The sequence below is a fragment of the Pogoniulus pusillus genome, chromosome 8 (genome assembly GCF_015220805.1).
Source record: "Pogoniulus pusillus isolate bPogPus1 chromosome 8, bPogPus1.pri, whole genome shotgun sequence".
In the NCBI taxonomy this organism is placed as follows: domain Eukaryota; kingdom Metazoa; phylum Chordata; class Aves; order Piciformes; family Lybiidae; genus Pogoniulus; species Pogoniulus pusillus.
Window position 1 is genome coordinate 2231826 of NC_087271.1, and position 26612 is coordinate 2258437.

The window sequence follows — 26612 nt, forward strand, 5'->3', positions numbered from 1 at the left end:
CCTGGCAGAAGAGCCCAACCCCACCTGGCTACAGCTTCCCTTCAGGTAGTTGCAGACAGCAATGAGGTCTGCCCTGAGCCTCCTCTTCTGCAGGCTGCACACCCCCAGCTCCCTCAGCCTCTCCTCACAGGGCTGTGCTCCAGGCCCCTCACCAGCTTTGTCGCCCTCTGCTGGACACCTTCCAGCACCTCAACATCTCTGTTGATTTGAGGAGCCCAGAACTGGACACAGCTCTCAAGGACAAGACTCGTGCTCAAAGCTTCACCAGCTTCGTTGCCCTACTTTGGACACACTCCAGCACCAAAGTGACAGGAGTGCAAATCAGACAGGATCAGCACTCAAGGTGTGGCCTGAGCAGTGCTGAGCACAGGGGCAGAATAACCTCCCATGTCCTATTGGCCACACTGCTCCTGAGCCAGCCCAGGATGCCATTGGCTCTGCTGCCCACCTGGGCAGACTGCTGGGTGCTGTATGTGTGCTGTATGCTGTTGATGTGGGACCCACGGGTGATGCAGCAATGCCATTTAATTCTGCTTCACAGTATGGAGTTTGTGTCTTTGCTTTCCCAGTGCTGTAATATATATTTAAAAATCTTTTTAGTTGAGGTGCTTGCACAGTGTGGAAGTGAAGATCTCTCCTGGTGTGTCGTGTGCCTGGGGTGTACCACATTCTCTGTGATTCTTGTTTCATGCAGAACTGGGGAGTGTTTACTGGTCCTGTTTTCATGTCTTCCAGGGAAACCAGACAGGCTTTGTTAGCTGTGTGTTTAAAAACCAACACAAACCATTTCTGTTTCATTTCTGTTTTGGTTTGTGCCTTGCAAAAGAAACAAAAAAGATGCCTCCCTCTTTTCCCCTCCAGGTCAGCTTTTAATAGGCTTGTGGGTTTGGAGGGTGTGGGTAACAGGTTTCTACCAAACCCTCTCACACAAATAGGCAATGGCAGAGATCTGGGGGGGGGGAGGGGATGTTGTTCTTTGTGTGCTTTGTGTTCTCTGTTATTATTTGGCTGAAATAGTTTCACTTGGTTTCTGCATTCTCCTTGGACCCTGGAAGCACAGAGACTAACAGTAACCTGCAGTAGCTCTGAGTGGAGTTGTGAAGGTGTTTTTTCCAAGGCCTTTTGATTCCTTTCTCCATTGTCTTCCTTGGCTTTCATTCTTTATTGTGCTGCTGTATTCTTCCTAACAGAGGCATGGCTTTTTCTTGTGTAGGCAAGCCTGTTGTCCTGTCCAAAGAAGTGGAGTCTGTTTTGGTGGGTGCTGCTGTTCTTGGAGCCTGTGCTTCTGGGGACTTTGCATCTATACAGGTATGCACTACCTGCTGGCTTGGGGTTGGGGTGGGTTTTTTTCAGTGTTTATGTGCTTTACACTTCAACATTTGGCAACATGTGCTTGAATTCAAGTGGAAAAGTTTGTACCTTCTGCACAGCCAGACAAGAGCCAGCGTTGCTTTCTCTCCACCCTCTTTTTAACTCCACACACCTAATTTCACAGACAGCAGCTTCTGCCTGCACGTCCCTGCAGTCAGAAGACAAATGAGTCTTTGATACAGCTAAATAATGCACAGAGTTTGCCTTTTGACTGTAGGGATGTGCAGATAGAAACTGCTGCCTGTGAAATTGGGCTTTGTAATTTTACAGCCAAAACAGGGGATTTGGCAAGGCTCAGGAAGGTCACACTTTCATCTCGGTGCTGTTTCTCCTCCTTTCCTTCCTTCATGTTGAGGAATGTTAAACATAAAAACCAACATAGGCCTATTTGTGCAGTAAAAAAATGACACACCTATACCTCGTGTCCTGCCCACATTCAATGCAGAGTTAATAATGAGGGTGGAATTTCATGTTTATTCATGTCATTTCAATCCAGCAGCAGTTGTAAAAGTAGCAGCAAAGCTTTTATGTTCACTGGATCAGCCAAAGCCTGGTTTGGCTGCCTTTAAATGAAGAAAACACTAAAGAAGAGTCTGAGTGCCCCAAATCATACCTGTACTCCCACCTGGCAATTCCACTACTACAATACATCCTCTCCTCCTGCTGCACAGGGGCACTGCATCAGATCAGACAACGTTTCTGGGCTCAGTGGGTGGTGGTGAATGGTGCCACATCCAGCTGGCAGCAGTGGTGTCCCCCAGGGATCAGTGCTGGGCACAGTCCTGTTCAATATCTTTATTGATGATCTGGACCACAGGATTGTGTCCAGCATCAGTAAGTTTGCAGATGACACCAATCTAGGAGCAGCTGTGGAGCTGTTGGAGGGTAGGAGAGCCCTGCAGAGGGGCCTAGATGGGCTGGATGGGTGGGCAGAGGCCAGGGGGATGAGAATACACAAAAGTGCAGGGTTCTACACTTTGGCCACAACAATCCCAAGCAGCACTACAGGCTGGGGCCAGAGTGGCTGAGAGCAGCCAGGCAGAGAGGGACCTAGGGGTGCTGGTAGGTAGTAGCTGAAGATGAGGCAGCAGAGTGCCCAGGTGGGCAGCAGAGCCAATGGCATCCTGGGCTGGCTCAGGAGCAGTGTGGCCAGCAGGACAAGGGAGGTTCTTCTGCCTCTGTGCTCAGCACTGCTCAGGACACCCCTGGAGTGCTGTGTCCAGTTCTGGGCTCCTCAAGTCGAGAGAGATGTTGAGGTGCTGGAAGGTGTTTGGAGAAGGGCAGCAAGGCTGGGGAGGGCCTGGAGCAGAGCCCTGTGAGGAGAGGCTGAGGGAGCTGGGGGTGTGCAGCCTGCAGCAGAGGAGGCTCAGGGGTGCACCGGCACTGACTGACAGACAGAGACTCTCACACACTCTCTTATCTGTGCTTGTGTCCTTATTTTTATGCATCTCAGCAAGCCTTTGAGTGAAGTAGCCATCACCATTGTTTTCTTTTCGCAGCCTATCATCTCATTTCTCTCATTAAAACATTCCAATCTGCCTCCAACTAGCATATTAACCTAGTTAAATTGATGCAGTTCCACTGGAATCAATAAACAGCCCAGCAGAGGCTGAGGATCTGGGCTGTGTTTGGCATTTTTCCAAAGGTGAACGTTCCAAATGTGAGTGTTGTGCAGCTCTGTGTAGGTTAGCAGGAAGAGCAGTTTCCTTTCATAAGAGCTTTTTCCATTCAAATGAATCCCACTGCAGCAAATACAGAGTGTTAGATGTGCTTGTGTCTGACTTCAATAATTCTGGTGCTTGTAAGGAGGAATTGTTTTGGTGAGTGCCTTTTGGTGGTTGCTGCTCACTTATCTGTTAGTCTCCTGCCTTCAGATACAGAGATAGTTCATGCCAAGTTTAAGATGTTTTCCACTCATGTGCAGGAACTGAACCTCTCAAAACTGATTTTACCAAGCTTGGCTTCATCACAACCAGAAAATTTAATGCTGGGAAATAATCTGTGATGTGTGTTTAGGTAATTTTGGTCTATTTAGGGTTTAAACCTGCCCTCATGGGAACTTATTCAGTGATGTTGTAGAATCATGGAATGGCTCAGGTTGGAAGGGACCTCAGGCATCATCTACTCCAACCTACCCACCATAGGCAGGGACACCTCTCAGTTAGACTCAGCTGCCCAAGGCTTCATCCAGCCTGGCCTTGAACACACCCCCAGAGAGGAGGCAGCCAGTTCCAGAGTTTCACCACCCTTTTACTGCAGAACTTCTTCCTAAGATCCAGTCCAAACCTACTCCCCCTCAGCTTCAAACCATTCACCCTCGACCTGTCTCTAGACACCCTGATGAAAAGTCTCTCTGCAGCCTTCCTGTTAGGATCCCTTCAGGTATTAGAAGGCAGCTCCAAGGTTCCCCTGCTCTAGGCTGAACACCTCCAGCTCCCTCAGCCTATCCTCCTAGAAAAGGTGCTCCAGTCCTTGGATTATCTTTTTCTCACTCCACCATCTCTGTCCTCCTCATGCTGGGCACAGCAGAACTGGATGTGGTATTCGGTGTGGGGCCCCTGACTAGAGCAGAATCCCCTCTCTTGCCCTGCTGGCCACACTCTTGATGCAGCCCATGCATCTCTAGATGACTCTGCACAGCACACCACAGCAGAAGTGTTTTTCAGTGAAACCAGATCCTTTCAGGCAGTTTTTTACCCAGGCCAGCTTTCACAGGCTTTTTAACTTAAATGTGTCTGCTCCTGTGCTGTTGTGTGTCAGGAGATACCTGCATGTACAAATGAATCATAGAATCAACCAGGTTGGAAGAGACCTCCAAGCTCAGCCAGTCCAACCTAGCACCCAGCCCTGGCCAGTCAACTAGACCATGGCACCAGGTGCCTCAGCCAGTCTCTTCTTGAGCACCTCCATATCAGAATGGATTCTTAGCTTGTAAGTACAGTGCAGATTCTGTTGGTCTGTTTGGAGTAAACTGCTCCTAATGGCTTATTTGTGACCATCAGGAGTTGGACTTCACAACTCCTTATGCACCCTTCCCATTTCTGCCTGAAACAAGTGAGTTCATGACAGGCTGGATGGGGCCTTGAATGGCCAAGCCCAGTTGAGAGGTGTCCCTACCCATGGCTGAGAGGTCAGAGTAGGTGTTCCCTGAAGTCCCTTCCAACCTAAGCCATTCTATGACATAAAGAAAGAGAGTAAAGAGGACTTGCAGCCCAGTGCCTCGGGACTGCCTCAGGAGTCTGCTTTCCTAAACACAGCCTCTGCTTTTGTCAGTGTTTCAGCAGCTGTTTGTGTAAGGTCTGGTTCCAGTCAGCAGGAGAGTTTCCTTTTGTTTCACTCAGTTACAGGTCAAGCCCATGCCCTTGCCTGGGATGTCTGTGAAACTGAAAAGGGGAAGCTACTGCTATTATACATCCCCCTGGGCATTTGCAGAATGTTTCTTTCCATCCTACTGCCTGTGGTGATGAGTGGGAGCCAGGTGAGGCCCTGAATCCTACCCAGGGTGCCACAACGTCTCTGCAGCGCGAGGAAACCACCCACTAAGTGTCTGCCTTAGTGTGTGTTCAGGAGCTCCCTGTTCAAGAGCTGCACCCATGGCAATACTGGTTCTGTCATGCAGCAGAGATGTGGTATCATGTAGAAATGCAGCTAGACAGGATCAAGGAACCAGGCACTGGATAGATGTCTTTTTAGGGGCAGGGAGGCATAGAGTGACCTCAAGGAACATCTAGTTCCAACTCCCTTGCCATGGACAGGGACAAAGAGTCACAGAACTTTAGGAGGTTAGAAAGGATGTCAAAAGATCATCCAGTCCAACCCCCCTGCCATGGGCAGGCACACCTCACACTAGATCAGGTTGCTCAGAGCCACATCCAGCCTAGCCTTGAAGACTTCCAGGGATGAGACTTCCACCACCTCCCTGGGCAGCCCATTCCAATGCCAATCACTCTCTCTGACAACAACTTCCTCCTCACATCCAGCCTAGACCTGCCCTGCCACAACTTGAGACTGTGTCCCCTTCTTGTGTTGCTGCTTGCCTGGCAGCAGAGACCAACCCCACCTGGCTACAGCCTCCCCTAAGGCAGTTGTAGACAGCAATGAGGTCTGCCCTGAGCCTCCTCTTCTGCAGGCTGCACACCGCCAGCTCCCTCAGCCTCTCCTCACAGGGCTGTGCTCCAGGCCCCTCCCCAGCTTTCACAGGTACTGGAAGGCCACAATAAGGTCTCCTCAGGGCATTCTCCTCTCTAGACTGAGAAGCCCCAGCTCGCTCTGTCTGTCTCCATGAATGCATATCCTGCATTGCAGCTCAGCTTCCTTCTTTTACATCTTCTTTCCCCTCACACACCTTTCGAAACAAACCTTTCTTGGAGGTGCTGCTGCAAACATTCAGCATCATTGTAGTCTTTGTGAGCAGTAGAGGTTATTACTTGCCCTCTAATAGATGGTTCATGCTTAATTTTTGTACTTCCCAAAGCTCTTTGTTTGCTCAGTCTAATAATAAAGGAGAAAATTGTGGGGTTTTTTTGCCAATAACCTCTTTCCTTATGCCTATGGTTGTTAGAAGGAGAATTTTTACTGTGTTTGTCCCAGTGATTGGTCACATTTCTCAGAATGAGTTTTTTGGACATTTCCACTCAATGTCAAAATCACAACACTTAAAAGCTATCTGGTTTCCAGGGCTTGGCTGTGCTCCATTTTCTGAAACTCAGACATCTTTAGGACAGCTTAGAAATAGCACCCAAAGGCAGGACCCCTCAAAATCACTTCTGATAATCTTAGTCTGGCTTTAACAGGCTCTGCTCACAAAAGGGGCTGGCTGCTGAACAGACACCCAAAACCTGCTAGTGATAAGCAAGAGCAGTACTGCTGCCAGGGGAGTCCTGTGTGGAGGTGTGTGCAAGTGTGCTGTGTAGTGTGTGCACAGCCAAGGAAGCTCCAGGAGCTGGGGAGCCTGCAGAGCCAGGGCTGTTGCTGTGTCTGTGTGCTGCAGCATGGAACCTGTATTGTGTGTTGGAGCTGACCTGTGCCAGTGCAGGGGCTTGGGCGTGGGGCAGCCACCTCAGTGTCACTGCTCTGGCAGTTTGCACTTCACTTAAAAATCTGGACACACAGCCAATGCCCTCAAAATCTACCAGGGCATCACTTTTCAACAGAGGAAGGAAAAGATGGGTCAGCTGGGGAAGATCCAGCTGCATGGTAACCTTATATAGCAATTAGTTAGGCTTTATTTAGCTTAAGAGTGAAGAAACACATTGGAAATGGATGGTATTTCCTTAGGGGTTAAGCACATGGTAGTTGCTGTTACCCTCATGCTCCTGTACTATCCTGATGCTTGGTCCTGTGGCATTCCATCACTGGGATCTGGAAGTGGGGAAGTAGTCTGCTTTAGAGGCTGCCAGGAGGATGGATTTTTCCACGGACAGGCAGCATAGTTTACCTGCACACCACTGCATGATGCACCTAGTCAGTAGAGTTCACAAGAGGGTTCTCACCTCTCACTTCCTTGGGCAGTTGGTCCTAGTGGCTGGAACACTACAGAGCTGTTCCTCTGTCCTTTGGTGTCCCTGAAGAAGATTTTTCTCAGAAGGAAAGAAGCACCAGCACACCTCCTGTCTCTTTTCTCTTTCTGCACGACAGCAGGATGCAGCATTTCTGTTCTAGTTCTTAATCTTCATCTACTTTTATACATCTTTGAGTGATGTGTGGGGTAAAGATTTTCATGCTTCCTGCTCAGGATGCTGAACATGTAGAAAGAAGCCTTGGAAATGAAGCTTACTGCTAACTTTGTGAGCATTCAGGTTAACTTGCTGGGGCCTAGTGTGCTTTTAAAAGCTTGAGCCCCTTGAAGCTGCCATTTCATCTTTAGGTAATTCTATCAAGGGAAGATTTATAACCTCCATCTCTCGTGCCTGGTCACCATATGTTGTTGCTTCAAAGAATGTTGACTTCTCTATTTTCCTCTTCATTTCTTCTCTCTGCATTTTTCTCCTCTGTGGTAAAGCTGAATTCAAACAATTGGTCTATCCAAACAGCAAGCTCAGGGCTCTGAGTTCTTCCCCATTGCAGCTTTTGGTTGTCTGGGGGAGAAAAATCTTCTGCATTTTCTTCTTGCAATCTGAGTTATCTTTTAATTTATTTGACCCTCCAAATGCTAGTCCCTTTTCACAGGCTCACAGGATCTTAGGGGTTGGAAGGGACCCAAGCAGATCATTGAGTCCCACCCCCTGCCAGAGCAGGACCACACAATCTAGCACAGATCACAGAGGAACACATCCAGGAAGGTCTTGAAAGTCTCCAGAGAAGGAGACTCCACAACCTCTCTGGGCAGCCTGTGCCAGTGCTCTGTGACCCTCACAGTAAAGAAATTCTTCCTCGTGTTGACATGGAACCTCCTGTGCTGCAACTTACAGTGAGCAGAGCCTGTCCCCTCACCCTCATCCTGACCCCCAGCCCTCAGATCTTTATAGACATTGATTCAATCCCCTCTCAGTCTTCTCTTCTCCAGACTAAACAGTCCCAGGTCCCTCAGCCTCTCCTCATCAGGCAGTGCTTCAGTCTCCTCATCATCCTTGTAGCTCTCCACTGGGCCCTCTCCAGCAGATCCCTGTCCCTCTTAAACTAGGGAGCCCCAAACTAAATGCACTATTCAAGATGAGGTCTCACCAGGGCAGAGTAGAGGGAAAGGAGAACCTCCCTTGATCTGCTGGACCCACTCTTCTTAATACACCCCAGGATCCCATTGGCCTTCTTGGCCACATTGCTGTGCCATGGATGTCCTCCCCCACCACTGCCAGGCCCCTCTCCACAGGGCTGCTCTCCAGCAGTCACCTCCCAGCCTGTGCCGCTGCAGTTTGTTGTTCCTCCCGAGGTGCAGGACTCTGCACTTGTCCTTGTGGAACCTCATTTGGTTCCTCTGTGCCCAGCTCTGTCTGCCCAGGTCTTGCTGGGTGACAGCACAGCCTGCAGCTGTCTCAGCCAAGCCTCCCAGTTTGGTGTCATGAGCTGGTATTGGTTCGAGCCCTTCTAATGTGTTGGTTTGAGCCCTTCCTTTCATGCTGAGCAGCAGGATCCTGCTTTCCTCTGCGATTGTTTCTGTAGCCTAGCTCTAGTTTCCAGTTTTTAGCAAGCCAGCAATGCCTTCTCAGAACAAATAGCCAGTAAATAAATGCCAAAGTCTCCAGTGTATCCTTGCTACTCTGCCCCACTTGTGTGTAATTGCCAATGGGAAGAGGGTGCTGCTTGATTGGGCAGCCATCCAGTTCCTTTTTTTCTGGGGGATAACTCTGTACACCAGGGAGCAGGATTATTGCCTTATAAAACCCTGCAGCCCACTGACTAGTCCTTAATTGCATATTAAATCAAATTATTACAATTACCTGTATGAAAGCAGATCACCTGATGAATTTTGGTACACTATCTTGTTGGGGGTCATTGTTACTGGCCAACATGGAAGAGAAGGAACTTTGTATGATTTACCCTAATGCACTGGACTGGTGGCTTTCTGTCCTCAGCTTTCTCTAGTCACTTTTGGTGTGAAGCACTGAGGTGTAATTGGAGTCTACAAAGATTTTTCTGGGGTCCAGAATTTAATTTAAGGGGGGGCATAGTCTTTTCTTCCTTATTTTTTTGTTGCATGCAAGTAGGTGGCATGTCCTGTAATGATCTCTGCAGCAGCTCTGCTATGAGGACAGGTTACAAGAGTGAGGGTCTGCAGCCTGGAGAAGAGAAGGCTTCCAGGAGACCTTTTAATGGCCTTCCAGTGTCTGAAGGGGGCCTACAGGAAGGCTGGAGAGGGACTATTGACAAGATCTGGTAATGACAGGACGAGGGGTGATGGGTTTGAGCTGGCAGAGGGGAGATTGAAACCAGATGTTAGGAAAGGGTTCTTTGCAGTGAGAGTGGTGAGACACTGGCACAGGTTGCCCAGGGAGGTTGTGCAGCACAGAATCACCCAATGTGATCTTTGATTCTGTGCTCCACAACCTCCCTGGAGATGTTCAAGACCAGGTTGGATGAGGCCTTGAGCAACCTGTTCTAGTGGGAGGTGTCCCTGCCTGTGGCAGGGGCTTGGAACTGGCTGAGCTTTGAGGTCCCTTCCAACTTAAACCATTCCATGATTTTTGTCATTGTTTTTATAAAGTGGATTTGAGGTAAATAAAGACTACCTGGATCTTCTAGGAGGAGGTGTTAGTTAATTACTTAATGTGGCTTAACTGAATTATTTAGCAGCTGAGCAAGTGAAGTATCTTATAGGTATAGTTTGCATCCCTGGAAGCATCCCTGGCTCAGACTGAATGAGGCACTTAGTGCCATGGTCTAGTTGATTGGACAGGGCTGGGTGATAGGTCAGACTGGATCATCTTGGAGGTCTCTTCCAGCCTGGTTGATTCTATGATAACAGGCAGAGTCCATAAGTGCAAGTGAGATATATTACAGAGAGGGAGTTGAAGTGGTGAGGATGCAGTGGAAATGATTCACTTACAGCTCTGTATGAAAGGAACTCAGAGAGTTTTGTTTGTGCACTGCTTGGTTATGCTTGATTTAATTGACATCCCCTCTCATTCATGTGAGGAAGTTGTTGGGTGGTGTAAGAGAGGATAAAATCAAATAACAAAGCCCACTTAGCACAAGCCTTATGAAGATCAGCCAGGAGGAAGATGTGAGATGCAGTGCATTCATCTCTTCACAATGACAATATTACAGCCTGTCACGAATGTAAAGAAGCTCTTTAGTGCCACAGTGAGTCCACAGCCTTGGTACTGGACCAACTGGCAGTTGGAAATAGGCAGCATTTCATAAGAACACTCTTAAGTAGTGTCAGCCTATGCTCACCATTTCTGTTGGCAGAACTGGAGGGAGTTTAGGCTATTTCCATTTCTGGATCAGTCTCCTGTGTAATTTTGTTCCACTTCTTCCAGTGGACGTGCTGCAGTTGATGATCTGATCCTCTATTCCTCTTCCAAAGCCTTACCTGTCAGGTCATGGACTGAAATTAATACCAGTGGCTTCTTGATTTCCATATTTTCAAAAGCAAGAACAGAGTGAAAGATCAGGGAGGGGACAGGTTTTCTTTTCCTTAGAAATGGTAATAACTTGGGAAATCAAAAGAGGAAATAAAATGAGTTCTCCCTGTTGAGTTAGGGAATGTTGCCTTCCCTCATCTCATTAAAAATTTAAAGCACTCTTGGTTCTGAGCAGGGTGAATTAGTAATTAAGTGCTATAATCAACTTGTGTAAACATAATATTGAAGGAGAGCAGCAAATTATTCATTTCATTGCCTTGCCTTGCTCAATTAATGCACCTTTTAGTAAAGGCCTTTCTCCTGTGCTGGGATGTGTTTGGGGTTCTTTTTCCCCCCTCCTGTTCCCTTATTCAGAAGGTTGTGGAACAGCAGAGGAAGGAGATGGTTGTTCCCAGGCACTGTGCTGTACACAAGCAGTGTGTTAGGATGCTGTGAGCATGGCTGCCTTTTCTTCAAAAGCTCCACAGCATCACAGGGTGCTAGAGGTTGGAAGAGACCTTTGGTGATCATAGAATCATGAAATGGTTTAGGTTGGAAGGGACCTCAAAGCTCAGCCAGTTTCAAACCACTGCCATAGGCAGGAACGTCTCCCACTAGAACAGGACACTCAGGATTCATCCAACCTGGTCTTGAACACCTCCAGGGAGGCTGTGGAGCACAGAATCACCCAATGTGATCTTTGATCTTTGATCACATTGGGTGATTCTGTGCTACACAACCTTCCTGGGCAACCTGTGCCAGTGTCTCACCACTCTCACTGCAAAGAACCCTTTCCTAACATCCATTTTGAATCCCCTCTGCCAGTTTAAACCCATTCCTCCTCATCCTCTCATTACCAGACCTTGTCAGTAGTCCCTCCCCAGCCTTTCCTGTAGGTTCCCTTCAGATACTGGAAGGCCACTATAAGGTTCCCTCTAAGCCTTCTGTTCTCCAGGCTGCAGAGCCCCAACTCCCATAGCCTGTTTGAGTCCAACCCTCCTGCCAGAGCAGGACCATAGAATCTAGCACAAGTTGCACAGGAACACATCCAGACAGGTCTGAGAAGTCTCCAGAGAAGGACTCCACAACCTCTCTGGAGAGCCTGTTCCAGTGCTCCATGACCCTCACAGTAAGGAAGCTCTTACTCCTCTTAAGGTGGAACTGCCTATGCTGTACTTTACATCCATTGCCCCTTGTTCTGTCCCAGGGCACAAGTGGGCAGAGGCTGTTCCCTCCTTCTTGGCATCCAGCTCTCTTATATATCCATTTATTAGATCCTTTCTCAGTCTTCACTCCAGACTAAAAGCCTCTCAGCCTTTCCTCATAAGGCACATGCCAGACTTGTACATGCAGAGCTGGAGCAGAAGGTTTAGTGGAGACCATCCTTGGGCAAGGCTAGGTGCCAGCTCTTGGTTTTCTGAGCATTATGCTGCCTGAGTGTGGCCTCTTCAGCTAAGTGATCCTTTAGAGATTTCTTCCTGGATGGTTTATGATCACTCTCAGTTGACAGGGCTCATCCAGACCATTCATTTCTTGTTCTCTCAGTTATGACTGGCAGCAAAGTTACCAAGGGATGTCATGGACAGTCCAGTTTGTGGTGTGGCCTCTTCTGTTTGCTTAGAACCAAACTGCTTTTCACATCAGCAGCTAAGTGGTTCACTGGCTGTGGAGTTTATTTTCAGCTGACCAGGTCTGGACTCCAAGCAGTAACTAGGTAGTAAAAGCCTCTCCCTTCACCTCTTTCCTTGGTGGTTTGACATTGAAATGCATCTTTGCCTGGTTGAAAGTTTGGCTTCTTTAGCTCATGTAACAAAGTTAGATTGAATATGGCATGCATGAAACCACCAAGATGCTGGCAGTGCCTCTGGCTTTTGTATGCAGTCAGCTGCCTTCTTACCAGAAATCAGCAGAGAAATATAGATGAGAGAGAAAAATTAGAAGGCAGTGATTTGATGGCCACTGTCCAGTTCCTTGTGGCCTAGAGTTTATGGTACAAAGAGTGCCTTTTTAGTTAGCATATTTTGGCCTCGCTGTCAGAGAAGTCTTTGCAGTAAAAGGCAGATGAATCACAACTCCTCTTTTGCCCTAAGGATGATCCCTCTGTATCACAGCCGAGGAGCACAAACGCCTGTCTGTCCCTGCCAGGCACAGAATGAGCTTTCAGTCACTTGCAGTGTGACTTTTCTTTTTAATACATATAGATTTTTTTTTTCACTTTTCAAGCCACAGTAAATCCACAGAAGCATTTTTTCCCCCCTTTCTTTCAGTTGACTTCAGTGGACAGTATTTCCATACGATTGGAAGTGCTTTCTTGGTGGGAGTTTAATCCCACACACGAGCCCCACCACTTAGAGGGTCAGACAGCTGAGATGTGGCTGTAGCCGACAGCACGATGCTCCCACAAAAGTGCTAAGAAAAGTCCCCTCTGCCTTGTTGCTGTTTACTGACATGTGATACTGCTTGACATCTGTTGCCCTTCTCATTTGAGGACTGTTTGCTTTACTAACTTTAACATTTCCACATTGCTATGCTGCTCAAGTGCAGATACACAAATCTCCTTGGAGTCCCCGAGGTCCTTTTATGAGAAGCAGAGCCGCCTTCATTTGATATCATCCTGCTGGCTGCCTTTTATATTGGAGTGGAGAGAAATAGCTCTGTTGCTGTTAAATGTTGGTGGTGGAGTGCAGTGTCTAGTGCTATATGTTGTCATACATTTGATGTATTACCAGCTCAGTACGTGCTGTAGAACAGTGTTTGCTTCGTTGTCGCATCAGATGATTTGTGGTCGGTTTATATCACTTGAAATTATTACAGGTAAAAACTTGTCTGAGAAAATGTCAAAGTTTGTTGTAGCAGGTCATATCACCACTGAAATGACAGATGATCTTAGTCCATAATCCTAATGCAGGATTCTCAGTTAATGTAAATCAGCATTGCTCCAGGATTTCAGAGGAGTGACACCAATTTACTCCAGTGCCCTGATCCAATCAAGCGCTTGGGTACATCATCTAACTTTGAAGCAGGCAAGAAGCTCAGTTGAAGATAAGCAGGGCTGCCCATGTGCTGAAGTACTTTACTGGACCAGAGCCCAAAGAGGAATCTGACACACAGCTCACTGGTAGGTGACACATCTTGAAGTGATAAAGGCTGTTAGAGCAATCCCTATTGCTCCAGATTATTACCGGTTCAGAAACAAGTTGTGGATGCTTTAGGTAATAGGATACGAAGGCAGCATCTTTCCTTAAGTGCTGTCCTTCTGTGGAGAGGTAGCATGCACCATTTTAAATGTCATCCAGTCCAGCAACCTTCAGCTTTGGAATTGCTCAGTAACCCTTTGATGGCAAGGAAAGGCAGCCACAGCAAGTGGGAACAGAACTCACCCATTGCCTTTAGCTAAGTGTTTGGCGCAGAAATACTAATGCTGGAGGCAACAGTCTGAGTAGTTAAAGAGGAGGCTGCATGATTTTTCTTTCTGTAGTAGGTGTTTTAATGAGATCCCACACTAATGAAATGGAAGGAAACATGGCCTTTCATTTGGGCTTCAGTGGAAGGAGATGGGGTGATGTGTGTTGGGCTGTCAGTGTGACTTACCTGTTAATTCTGTCTGAGGGTAGGGAATAAGACCTGATTACTTTTTACATTTATGAGGGTGGACCAAAAAGGGATAACTGCTTGAATGATACAAGAAATCTGTTTAGTCCTCTGTCTTTGTGCTGAAGGTGTAGCAGGCTTTGCACAGCAGCAGAGCTCACTGACTTCACCTAGATTCTGTCTCTGGCACGCATGCACCTGATCACTCTATCAGAAGCAACCCCATGGATGTAAATATCATCTCTTCTGTCAGCTCAGCACATATATTGCTCTATCTGCTAGCTTCTAATGGACTCACAGCAGCTGATGTTGGTACAGAATAAGCTGCAGTGCTTTGTTAATCTGCAGAAGTTGAGACTCTTACTAAAGCAAGGGTATCCTTCTCATCTGTCAGTAAGGCCCAGACCTGGCAAGCGAGAGCAAATATGCTGACTGGAATAGGTCATGTTCTGCTGCTGAATGTCTGTGTAGCAAACCATGAAATGACCATGGTGGAGTTTGCCCAAGGAGATGTACAAGTAGCTGAGACCTTTCTTCTTTGGTCAAACAGACTGAGACTAAGATCAGCTTGTAGAAGTTTAGTCCTATCACAGCCTCAGAGTTTTTACAGCTGCCTATTCTTGAGCAAAACTGTAAATAGGAAGAAACCATAAATGTGTCTTAAATGTAGATAGATACTTTCTTTCAAATGCACTGTGATCCATTTCCTTTCTATTTTAAGGGCAGATTTTTATCCACATACTCAGAGATGTGGCTGAAGTCATTTGGACCTTGGACTCCCCTTCTCTCCAGGCCTTTTAAGCAGGGAAAAATGTGATGGCAATATTTTATAGGAAAGATGAGTACAAAGGAGGCTACCATGAATCCTCTGTAACTGTCTGTAGCCAGTAAGGTCCTTTTCAGAGCATGTCTTGTGTTTAAATGATGTTCAGGATGTCAAACAAGTTAAGGTCTCTCTGCCCTCACCTCGTCAGTAGCTGAGCAGAACAACCTTCAAGTTATGCACTGGAGAATTGGAAACCTCAATCTGGCTGCATTGTGAGATTAATTTTCCATCTGGGATTTGCACTCTTGCTATGTCAGCACAGGGGATCAGACTGTTCTGTGGCAAAGCACAAGCTGCAGAGACACAGCAGTAGCTGTCTGAAATGCTTGAGGATTTCTCACAGTGCACTTTTTGAAGGGCATTAGGATGGCTTAGTTGTGGGATTCGAGGCCAGCAGATTGTATCACTAGAACACACTTTTGCCACCCTGTGTTGGAAGAAGCTTTATAACTTCCATGTACTGTGCCATCCTTTCTTCTAAAGATGTCTGGAGGGGCTTGTGTCTCAAAATTGGCCCTGTCTGTCTAGTGGAACAACTCTGCTTACTGCCTAGGGATTTCCAGTACATTTCATGTTATTATGGTTAACAGCAAAGACATTTTCCTTTATTCCCTTTCGTTTAATCTGGGATCTGAAATGGCAGAGAAGAAGTTCTCTAACCTTTGTTAGTTTTATTAAGCCATAGAAGCAGTTGGTAGTTAGTTGTATGTCCTTAGCATATTGATTTGAGAGGCATCCCTGCCAACAGCAGCCACGTTGGAGTAGATCATCTCTAAGGTCCCTTCCAATCTAAGCCATTCTGTGATTTTCCTTGCCCAAAGAGTTGGAATCCACTTCCTCATCCTCTCTTTGTTCAGCTAAGTCACAGGTTCTTGTTTCCATGATTTCTTACTGTGGTGGTTTGGGAGTTAGCTTCCCCCCCCCACCAATGAAATCACCCAGACAAGACTCAGCTGGCTGGAAGTTAAGGGCTGAAGCTTTATGTTCACAGCTTAGCACAAGATACAAGCAGATAGTTACAGTTTATTACAAGTATTTGCAGTTAGATACAGGTTAAAGGTAATACAGAAGCACAGCAGCCCTCCCAGAAACCAGAGTGCCCAGGAGGGCTCCCTTCCACCTTCTTTCCACCCCTCTACCTTATCCCAGACTTTGCCTTATGTGCAAGGTGAGTTGAGAGGATCAGCAAGGGTTAGAAGCAGAAGGATTAGTTGAGTTACACAGATCCAGGCAGAGCAGCAGAAGCCGAAAGAGAAAACACTGACAGATAGAACTGTCTTAGCTATGTTTGTGTTCTTGCTTTTATCCATCTCAGCAAGCCTATGAGTGCAGCAGCCATCACCATTCTTTCCTTTTCACAGCCTAGCATCTAATTTCTCTCAATAAAACATTCCAGTTAGCCTCAAACCATCACACTTACATATATACAACAACCATTCCCAACCTCCTCCTTTCTTGTTTTGAAGCAACTCTTCTCACCCACTGTGCTCAGATATTTCTGAGGCACAGCTTGATGCTAGAAATTGGACAGTGACCTGTTGAGAGAATCTGTATGAAGCTGCTTCATGGCTCTGTTTTGTTTCTCTTGGACAAGTGTCCACACAATGATTAGCAGCACCATAATTGGCACTCCTGAGGGAAACACAGGCAGAAAAAGGCTAACCACCAAGTGGGCACAGAAAAGCAGAAGTAGCAGATTTTTGCACAGAGATACTCCTCCAGATGAGGGTTTAAAAGACACTGGAACACCACAGATAAGGAGCACCACTGTGCCTCCATCGTGCTGTGCCTTTAAGTGTGTGTAAGCAGCAGAAGTGAGTGGGATTGTTGTCTTTCACAAGTGCAGTTTGCAGCTGAGGATAATTTATAGGGGATGTGTTCAATGTGTGGTGTGCCAAGGGGCTGCATTCCCCTGAGCATCGCTAACTTTCAGTACATAAACTGTGCTGCTTTTGCCCCACGGTTGTGTGAGCACCTGCTGTAAGTTGCTGGGTTTTGTATAGCTTCTAGATAAACCTTTACTGGGTGGATATTTTAGGGGGGAGTGAGGATGTGGATGCTCTGATGGGAATATGTTGAGATACAAAGTGATAGCACAATGCACTCAGAGTCACAGAATCAGTCAGGGTTGGAAGAGACCACAAGGATCAGCCAGTTCCAAACCTCTTGCCATGCCCAGGGACACCCTACCCTGGAGCAGGCTGCACACAGCCTCAGCCAGCCTGGCCTTAAACACCTCCAGCCATGGGGCCTCAACCACCTCCCTGGGCAACCCCTGCCAGCCTCTCACCACTCTCATGCTCAACAACTTCCTCCTCACCTCCACTCTGACTCTCCCCATCTCCACTGGCTTTGCTCCATTGCCCCTAGTCCTGTTATTCCCTGATACTATAAGAAGTCCCTACCCTGTAGGCCCCCTTCAGATCCTAGAAGGCCACAAGAAGGTCACCTGGGAGCCTCCTCTTCTCCATTCTGAACAGCCCCAGCTCTTTCAGTCTGTTCTCATAGTGGAGGTGCTCCAGCCTTCTGAGCATCCTCCTGGTCCTTCTCTTGGACATACTCCATCATCTCCACATCCCTCTTGTAATAAGGGCTCCAGAATGAGCAGTTAGATCTCTAACCATGTCACTGCTTTTGGAGCTTTGGAAGCACAGGGCACCCTGCAAGGGAAAACACTCTGTAAAACAAACCAACTTCTAAGCAATATTTTTGTCCTGTCAAGACCTTTGCAGAACAAGAACATGGGGAGTGCTGGATCATCACCTAGCTCCAACCTCTCCCTGACAGAACCACAAGGTGGAGGATGATGGAGTCATGTTTGGAAGGTCCCTTCCTTGCTCAGAACAGAGTTAAACACCTTGGGTATATGCAGCAAAAGCTGGCTGAGCCTCATAGCCCTGTACCAGAGTCCTTTTGCTTTCAGAACCTCTGCTAAGACTTGATTTTTGCCTGCTTTTCCCAGGTCAGTGTTTCCCTATCTGTTCTCATGAAATGAGTGCTCCCTCTTAGCTTTCAGTTTAGGTATTGAACTCTCTATCTTTAGGCTGAGGGAAGCAGTGCTCCAGTGCCTTACAGCAGATAAATTGGCTGTGGGTTAGCCTCTAGGTTGGAAGCTGGCACTTAGCTTAGGTGAAGGAGATGAGTAATGGCTCTAAAGATGCTAAGCTGTTTGAAGCCCTTCTGATAAATGGGGGCTTTTTGTGATGAGCTATCCTCACTTTCTTCGACTGCTTGCTATAAAAGCTTTGTGTATACAAGCACATTACTCATTATTTACTGCTGGTGGCTGGAAGCTTGGTTAATTTTGCAACAGTCCCATCTAAGGGATGATTCTTGCATTGCATGGGAGGGAGACTAAGCAAGAGTTCTTTTTCATTTGCTCTGTGTAAGTTTGCCCCTGTGGAAACATTGGATGGTCTGCCACGTTGGTGGCTTTCTGGACGTGGACATTCCACTCATACCTGAGGAGGATTAGGCATGGAAAGAGAATAAAAGGAAACACAAGAAGGAGGATAGGTGTGCTGGAGAAGGGGGGCTGGTCTTTTTTTTGGCACTAAATCCCTGATATCCTCACCATTCCCTCTCCCTCTCTGATATTGTTTATTCTTTCTTGTATTCTTGTCTTCTTCCTATTTGTGCTTCTCTTTTATTTGAGGTGGGGTTTTTTTTTCACTTCTTTTCTTTCCTTTATCTTTCTGTTCTCTTATCTCCTTCTCTCAGTCCCTTTCCTGGGTCCTCACATCATAAAAACTAAAGAGGAAGGGCTGATTTGTGCTCATTTGGTGCTGAGTGCTCTCAAGGCTTGTAGGACTTAGAATCATAGAATGATTTTGGTTGGAAGGATCCTCAAAGCTCATCCAGTTCCAACCCCCTGCCAAAGGCAGGAACATCTCTCACTAGAACAGGTCTAGGACCTGTATAGGACAGGACTTGCAGAAAGTATTGTGGTATATGCTCCGGTTCGTGGGTACAGCTTGGCCACACAGCACTGATTGGGCTATGCCAGTCCTCTTGGAGGGGAAGAGGGAAGATTTTTGATGGCACTGATCACAGTGCTAAAACAAACTGCCCTCCCTGGCCAAGGGAGTACAGGTTGGTGAATGGCAGCATTTCATACACGAAATAAAGGAGGCTGGCTAGGAAGCCAGCTGCCTAGGTTAGCTGTTCAGGAGCTGAAAATGGCAAGTCTTTGAAAGCAAAGAACCAGAAGTCATTTATTGTAAAGCAAACTCTGTCATGAGTCATTTGACTTCTTTTTTTCCTGCAGACACAGTTGATGTCTCAGGCCTTCTAAGGCCCAAGTAACATCTGATAGCCTGGGCTGAGTGGGCTCTAATAGGAGTAGGATCCTGCTTCCAGTTACTGCACACCACTTAGAACTCCATTTAAGTTGAGTCTTGTGTTTACAGGCTGTAACTATGACTTACTTGTCATTTTTATGGCAATAGAAAAGACTGTTTGTGTGTGATTCAGTCCCAACCACGCTGCTGAGTAGGTCAGCAGCACCAGAGAAGGGCCTGAGAGGGGCTTTTGCTTTGTGAATTTTGCTCATGTGTCTTCAGTGGTGAAGGTCAGGGGGCATGAGTGGGGAGGCAGTTTTCTTGCCATCCCTCCCAAGCACTAGCTCAGTCTCACAGTGCCAGCAGAACATTGCTCCATGTGTCTCACACAGTTTGCATAGAAGCCCTGGGCCATTCTGATTCTCTTCTGTGGTAGAGGAGCTAACACCAAAGTGCACTCTGCACGGTACAGCTTAGCCTTCTTGGCCACTTTTCTTTCCTTGCTCCACTCCCTTCTTTCAGCTCCTTTCTTCTGCCTCCAGGATTGTTGTTTAAAGACTTTTACCAGTGCCTCAGGTGCAGAAAACAGTTGAGGGGTATGAGTTCTTCAAATCTTTCTTCACTGCTTGTCCCACTGGAAGGGGAAGGTGAAAGACAAAAGTAGAAAAAGCTTTGTCCCACCGCAGAGCTCAATGACCTCAGGCACCATCCCTGGGCAAGGCTAACGCTCAGCACCCACTGCTGACGGTGGCTGCACCTTAATTAAGCAGCATGACTCTTGTTCCCTCTAGTGGCTAATTACACAGGAGCTGTTTCACACCAGCATTTCCTTTCACTGCCTTTGGACTTCTCTGCTTCACTGTTCTCCCAGCCACAGCTTTTTACTGCATTTTGTAACTTTCCCAGTTTCTCCCAGGGTTGATGTTTGGTGTTCTTTTGACTGTGACTACAGAAAGCAGGAGGATGTCCTATGGATAGATCCTACCTTCTATCTGCCGCACAGCAAAGGGATTTGGGGTCAGAGAGAATCATAGAATCAACCAGGTTGGAAGAGACCTCCAAGATCATCCAGTCCAACCTATCCCCCAGCCCTAGCCAGTCAACCAGACCATGGCACTAAGTGCCTCAGCCAGGCTTTTCTTGAAGACCTCCAGGGATGAGGCTTCCACCACCTCCCTGGGCAGCCCATTCCAATGCCAATCACTCTCCCTGCCAACAACTTCCTCCTAACATCCAGCCTAGACTTTCCCCAGCACAACTTGAGACTGTGTCCCCTTGTTCTATTGCTGGTTGTCTGGGAGAAGAGGCCACCCACAACCTGGCTACCCTTCAGGTAGTTGTAGACAGCAGTGAGCTCTGCCCTGAGCCTCCTCTTCTGCAGGCTGCACACCCCCAGCTCCCTCAGCCTCTCCTCACAGGGCTGTGCTCCAGGACCCTCCCCAGCTTTGTCGCCCTTCTCTGGACACCTTCCAGCACCTCAACATGTCTCTTGAATTGAGGGGCCCAGAACTGGACACAGCACTCAAGGTGTGGCCTGAGCAGGTTACTGAGAGGTTACTACTCGTGCATGCTGTGTGTTCCCTCCAGCGTTAGCAGGAAGGGTTAAGGGAGCAGGGCTTTGCTTTGGTTATCAGCATCCCTGTTCCTATTGTAGCTGCTCAAGTATGAACAGACAGGAATGTCAAGAAATGTTAAACACCTCAAATCAGCAGGCTTGTTTAATGTCCTTGAGATAAGGGCTGAATTGCCTGGCTTTACAGATCAAACAAATGCCACATAAATGGTGGTGTAGCATTTCTTAGGGGCAGAGTAAAAAGAGGCTGTATTTGCCAAGGTAGCTCTTACTAGCAGGTTGGTAATGGGAGGCAGTGTGTGGATTGGGTGACACTGTCACCAGCACTACTGGTTCAAATCTGACATAAACTTCTCTAGTCCCAAGCTCCTCTGAATTTATCTCAGTATAAATAAAAGCAGAGTTTTGCAGTGAGGATTTAATCTGTGTTGCCTGACTCGAGAGTCAGAGCACGTGGGGTTTAGTCCCAACTTTGCCACTGTGGCTTTGGCCAAGTTGTTCACTTTGTCCTTCATCCAGCTGGTTTGTGAAGCATGATTAGGGAGGGTTAAGTACCTCAGAGTTACAGTGAAGGTGATGGAATGAAAAGTGCAAAAAAAGAGATACCATGGTTAAAATAAGAAAGGATGGAAAGGTCAATAGAGTCACAACTCGTCTGTACACAGCTACTGCTGAGTGGGAAAACAAAGTCATGCTTTAGAGCTGCAAGCAGTGTGTTATGGGTGGTTGTTTTCATTGCTGTGTATGTCAGGTGGGAGATGGCTGATGTAGGATGCCATGGCTGCAGCTCTGAAGCCTGTACCCATTTTCAGTATTGAGAGTCATAGAATGGTTTAGTGAGTGGCTGGAAAGCAGCCCTGAGGAGAGGGACTTGGGGGTGCTGGTGGATGAGAAGCTCAACAAGAGCCAGCAGGCTGCACTTATAGCCCAGAGAGCCAAGCAGAGCCTGGGCTGCAGCAGCTAAAGTGTGGCCAGCAAGGCCAGGGAGGTGATTCTCCTCCTCTACTCCACTCTGGTGAGACCCCACCTGGAGTACTGCATCCAGTTCTGGAGCCCCTGGGACAAGAGGGCTGTGGAGATGCTGGAGTGTGTCCAGAGCAGGGCCAGGAGGATGCTCAGAGGGCTGCAGCAGCTCTGCTGTGAGGACAGACTGAAATAGTTGGGGCTGTTCAGTCTGGAGGAGGGGAGACTCCCAGGTGACCTTCTTGTGGCCTTCCAGGATCTGAAGGGGGCTACAGAAAAGCTGGGGAGGGACTTTTGAGGCTGTCAGGGAGTGGCAGGACATGGGGGAATGGAGCAAAGCTGGAGGTGGGGAGATTCAGAGTGGAGGTGAGGAGGAAGTTGTTGAGCATGAGAGTGGTGAGAGGCTGGAATGGGTTGCCCAGGGAGGTGGTTGAGGCCCCATGGCTGGAGGTGTTTAAGGCCAGGCTGGATGAGGCTGTGGGCAGCCTGCTCTAGGGCAGGGAGTCCCTGGGCATGGCAGGGGGTTGGAACTGGCTGCTCCTTGTGATCTCTTCCAACCCTGACTGATTCTATGATTTTAGGTTGGAAGGGACCTTAAGGATCATCCAGTTCCAACCCCCTGCCATAGGCAGGGACACCTCCCACTAGAACAGGTTGCTCAAGGCCTCATCCAGCCTGGCCTTGAACACCTCCAGGGAGGTTGTGGAGCACAGAAGCATCCAATGTGATCAAAGAACCCTTTCCTTCCATCCAGTTGGAATTGACAGACTGTGTTACCCATTGACAATGAAATGCACTTCATAGGCAGAATTCTTGTTTTCAGGAAATATTTGGGCTGGAATGGCAGACCACATCCTTGAAAGCACAACTTCATCCAGGCTTTGTATTGGCAATCCCTTAGGAACAACAAAGGCTCAGTTAGGACCAGCATTTTCCTTCACAAGCTTGGAGGTTTAAGCATCTAGTTTAGGCTGTACCTAACATATAATGGAGACTGGATGCTCTTCTTCCCCAAGTATGCAGCCTTATGAACTTCAGTTAAAGATATTTCAGTAGTCTTCAGGCAAGTGAAGGAGTTGGAAGCTTCTGAAAATCAGCTGCTGTCCTTTTTGACTGCAGTGAGGTCAGGATTAACATAACCAAGAGATGCATCTTGCACTGCTGAGTGTTTCTTGATTTGCATCTGAAACTGGTTTGTGACAGGTCAGTAACTCAATGAATGAAATGTGAACCAGTCAGCAGGGTGAGACCTCCTTGTTAGAACTGTATCCCTTTCCTTGCATGTCTGGGTTGTGTTGGGTTAAATTAGGTTACTGAGTTGTAGAATGGCCTGCATTCCCTCCAGTCCTCTGCAAATGAAGTGGCTGGCAGCTTTGCACTTGCACATGGCCCTACTGCTTGTTGGAAGAGGAGAGGGCAGGGTGAGAACCCACCCATTTTTTTACATGCTATATAGGAGAAAAGCTTGAGCAGGAGCAAGCAGCTTCTTACCAAGCAATTCAGCTGGGTAGGGTCCTGATCCTGTTGGATTTGCACTCCTGTCACTTTGGTGCTGGAGCATGTCCAGAGAAGGGCAATGAAGCTGGTGAAGGGTCTGGGCATAAGTCTTGTCCTTGAGTGCTGTGCCCAGTTCTGGGCTCCTCAATTCAAGAGAGATGTTGAGGTACTGGAAGGTGTCCAGCAGAGGGCGACAAAGCTGGTGAGGGGCCTGGAGCAGAGCCCTGTGAGGAGAGGCTGAGGGAGCTGGGGGTGTGCAGCCTGCAGCAGAGGAGGCTCAGGGCAGAGCTCATTGCTGTCTGCAGCTGCCTGTAGGGAGGCAGTAGCCAGGTGGGGTTGGGCTCTTCTGCCAGGCACCCAGCAACAGAACGAGAGGACACAGTCTGGAGTTGTGCCAGGGGAGGTCTAGGCTGGATGTTGTTAGGAAGTTGTTGTCAGAGAGAGTGATTGGCACTGGAATGGGCTGCCCAGGGAGGTGGTGGAGTGGCTGTGGCTGGAGGTGTTGAAGCCAAGCCTGTCTGGGGCACTTAGTGCCATGGTCTGGTTGGTTGGGCAGGGCTGGGTGCTAGGTTGGACTGGTTGAGCTTGGAGGTCTCTTCCAAAGTGTTTGATTCTATGATTCTGTGATTGTGAGGAGCAGCTGAAGGAACTGGGATTAATTAGCCTGAAGAAAAGGAGGTTGAGGGGAAACCTTCTCATTCCCTGTAACTCCCTGTGAAAGGAGGTAGAAGCCAGGTGGGGGCCAGGCTGTTCTCCTAGGTAACAAGCCACAGGACAAGAGGAAATGGCCTCAAAGTTGCACCAGGAGGGTTTAGGTTGGACGTTAGGAAATAGTTGTCCAACAGTGTTGTCAAGCCTTGGAACAGGCTGCCCCGGGGGGGCTGTGGAGCCAACATCCCTGGAGGAATTCAAAGTCTGTGTAGATGTGTTGCTGAGACACATGGCTTAGAGGTGGACTTGACAGTGCTGGGTTAACAGTTGGACTTGCTGACCTTAAAGATCTCTTCCAGGCAAAACTGCTCTGATTTTATCTTGCTCTTCTCAAACTGTTCTCCCACCAATAACCAATCCAGAGCAGAACAACAGGCAAGTGCATTTAGAAAAGCTGGGTAGTAAAACTGAGCCTTTATTCAGATAAAAGCAACTGAATTTCCCTCCCTCCATTCCAGACTTGTCACAACTAAAGCCATACCTTTGAACAAAAAGCAGGGGGGTTGGGTCTGGGTGGGTTTTTTGTTTACCAGAGTTGCTGGATTAAGCAATTTGCAAAGTGCAACACTGCTGGTAGTGGAAAAGTGAAAGAAATCTGGGAGTTGGAGCTAGTGGAGGATTCATGCAAGTAACGAGGCTGTACAAAAGGAGCATTCATCTTGAAATGACAGATAAGTGCTAAGGACAGGACTGCAAACTGTAAATATGTTAGCACTTTAGGCGAGAGCACAGCTTCAGCACTTGTTAGACTCATCAGCTGCTGTAAACAATATGCATCTTTGAAATGATCTCTGCTGAGAGCACATTAGATAATGAGAGAGTTGTTCATTTTTGCTGCTTCTCTTTTGGTGTGTGGATTGGGTTTTTTTTTTTCGTTTGGGTTTTGTTTTTTTTCCTTTCAGAAAGTACTTTCTGCAAAGAATAGGCCCATGGTGCTGCCAGCACACACACTTAGTCCTGCTCCACCAGCAGCCCTGGCCAGGGCTGCCGAGTCCCTGCGGGGAGCGAAGCCTGCAGAGCTGCGCTCTGCCCTTCCCCACTTATGCAGGAGTGAGGAACAGAATGTGCAGCTGTGCAGCCACTTTCCTCTCCTGCCTGTGCCTCTACCCAAAGCTAGGAAAGGCTCTTTGAGGTCACTCAGGCTCAGTTCACAGTGAGGACGCTTCTTCAAGGCTGCTTTTAAAAGGCAAACGTTCCATGTGGTGGGAGCAGCCGCTCTGGTCGAGCTCAGCAAAGGGTTAACAGAGCCCAAGCTGTAACAATGGAAGGTTTCATGTTGTGAAAAGTGCAAGCAAGAGAAATTAATTTGAAACCAATAAATCCACGTTGCAAAGGGTGCTATAAAAAGCTTGCATACCACCAGAACTGGCAAACCCTTGCTGACCTCGCCGAGGTTCTCCTTGGTGACCTGCAAGTGAAAAGCTCCATGAGCCATTTGAGTCTCTGCTATTCATCTCTTCTCTCAGCTTGCTGTCTTTAAATGAAAGGCCAGATCCTCAGCAGCAGGAATTGGCTCATGTCTTAGGATCAGCTGAATCGTGAAGCACAAAGTGTGTTCTCTTCAGTCGTGTCCCAGATTGGTCAGATTTGTCTCCAGGGTGTTTGATATTAATCTAGTGGTGTCACTGGATCCCATGGGATACGTGAGAAGACTTCAGTGGCTTGTCCAAGATGAACATTTAGGAGCCAAGGTACCTGACTGCCCTCCTCACAGGGCCAGCAGTTGTGCTGTGAGAGCTGCAGAAGCAGTGTGTTAGAAGTGTCTGCTTGCTGTGCATGAAGGAGCAAGTTTGCTTGGAACTTGGAGCCACGAGGTGCAGTTCGCCAGAGGCTTCTTAAAACCTGGGGAATGGGATAGGACAGCAGAGTACAGGAGAAGTGCTGACTGGCTGGGTGTTATGAAAGCATCCTTCTGGAGAGACAGGGTCCTCTTTGCCTTTCCAAAGTTATAAAAGGCTCACCAGTCCTCCCACCTAGCCAGAAGTTGGGAGAGGGGAATATGGAGACTGCCTAGTGTGCTCTTCTTGCAGGATCTCAGCTTTAAGGCAAGCCCTGGGGCAGGATGGTGCTGTGCTAGATCTGCTGCTGTGAGCCACTGCAGATGACTCACTCTCATGCTAACTGCACTTTTACATCTAGCTGGGGTGTTTGCAGACAGACCCAGGCATTCTTTTGGGCAGAGTCAATTACCAAATGTGCTCTTTTGCTGTTTGCCAGACGAATACAAATGCTTTCTTAGAAGATCTCCTTAGGAAAAAGATGCTTCAGATCCTTTAAAAACCCCTGCTGGCAAGTGCTGGGTGGCAGGTTGAGATTTGCTCATTAAACAGGTTATGCAGTATGGCTGGAATCACAGGTTCTTGGATGGCTCTGGGGCAGGTGGGGATTAGTAGCCCTCGGGTTGGGGTTTGTACAGGGAAATGTCAGGCCTGGCAAATAGCTGCAGCAGGGATGAGTGTGGTTTGCAACATAAACCAGCAAGAATCATACAGTCATAGAATTAGAGTTATAGGATCACCCAGGTTGGAAGAGACCTCCAAGCTCATCCAGTCCAACCTAGCACCCAGGCCTAGCCAGTCAACCAGACCATGGCACTAAGTGCCCCAGCCAGGCTTGGCTTCAACACCTCCAGGCACAGCAACTCCACCACCTCCCTGGGCAGCCCATTCCAATGCCAATCACTCTCTCTGACAACAACTTCCTTCTGACATGTGATCTTTTGATCACATTTGGTCATTCTGTGCTCCACAACCTCCCTGGAGGTGTTGAAGACCAGGTTGGATGAGGCTTTGAGCAAG

General features: G+C 47.9%; 1 protein-coding gene across 3 annotated transcripts in view; it reads left to right on the forward strand.

Moving 5' to 3' along the window:
- Positions 1 to 26612, forward strand: part of FGGY (FGGY carbohydrate kinase domain containing) — a 169844-nt gene that overhangs the window by 129170 nt on the left and 14062 nt on the right. For all 3 annotated transcript variants that reach the window (XM_064146960.1, XM_064146962.1, XM_064146961.1), the window contains exon 14: positions 1214 to 1308. In XM_064146960.1, the coding sequence (XP_064003030.1) occupies positions 1214 to 1308 (95 nt within the window). The remainder of the gene's footprint in view (positions 1 to 1213; positions 1309 to 26612) is intronic.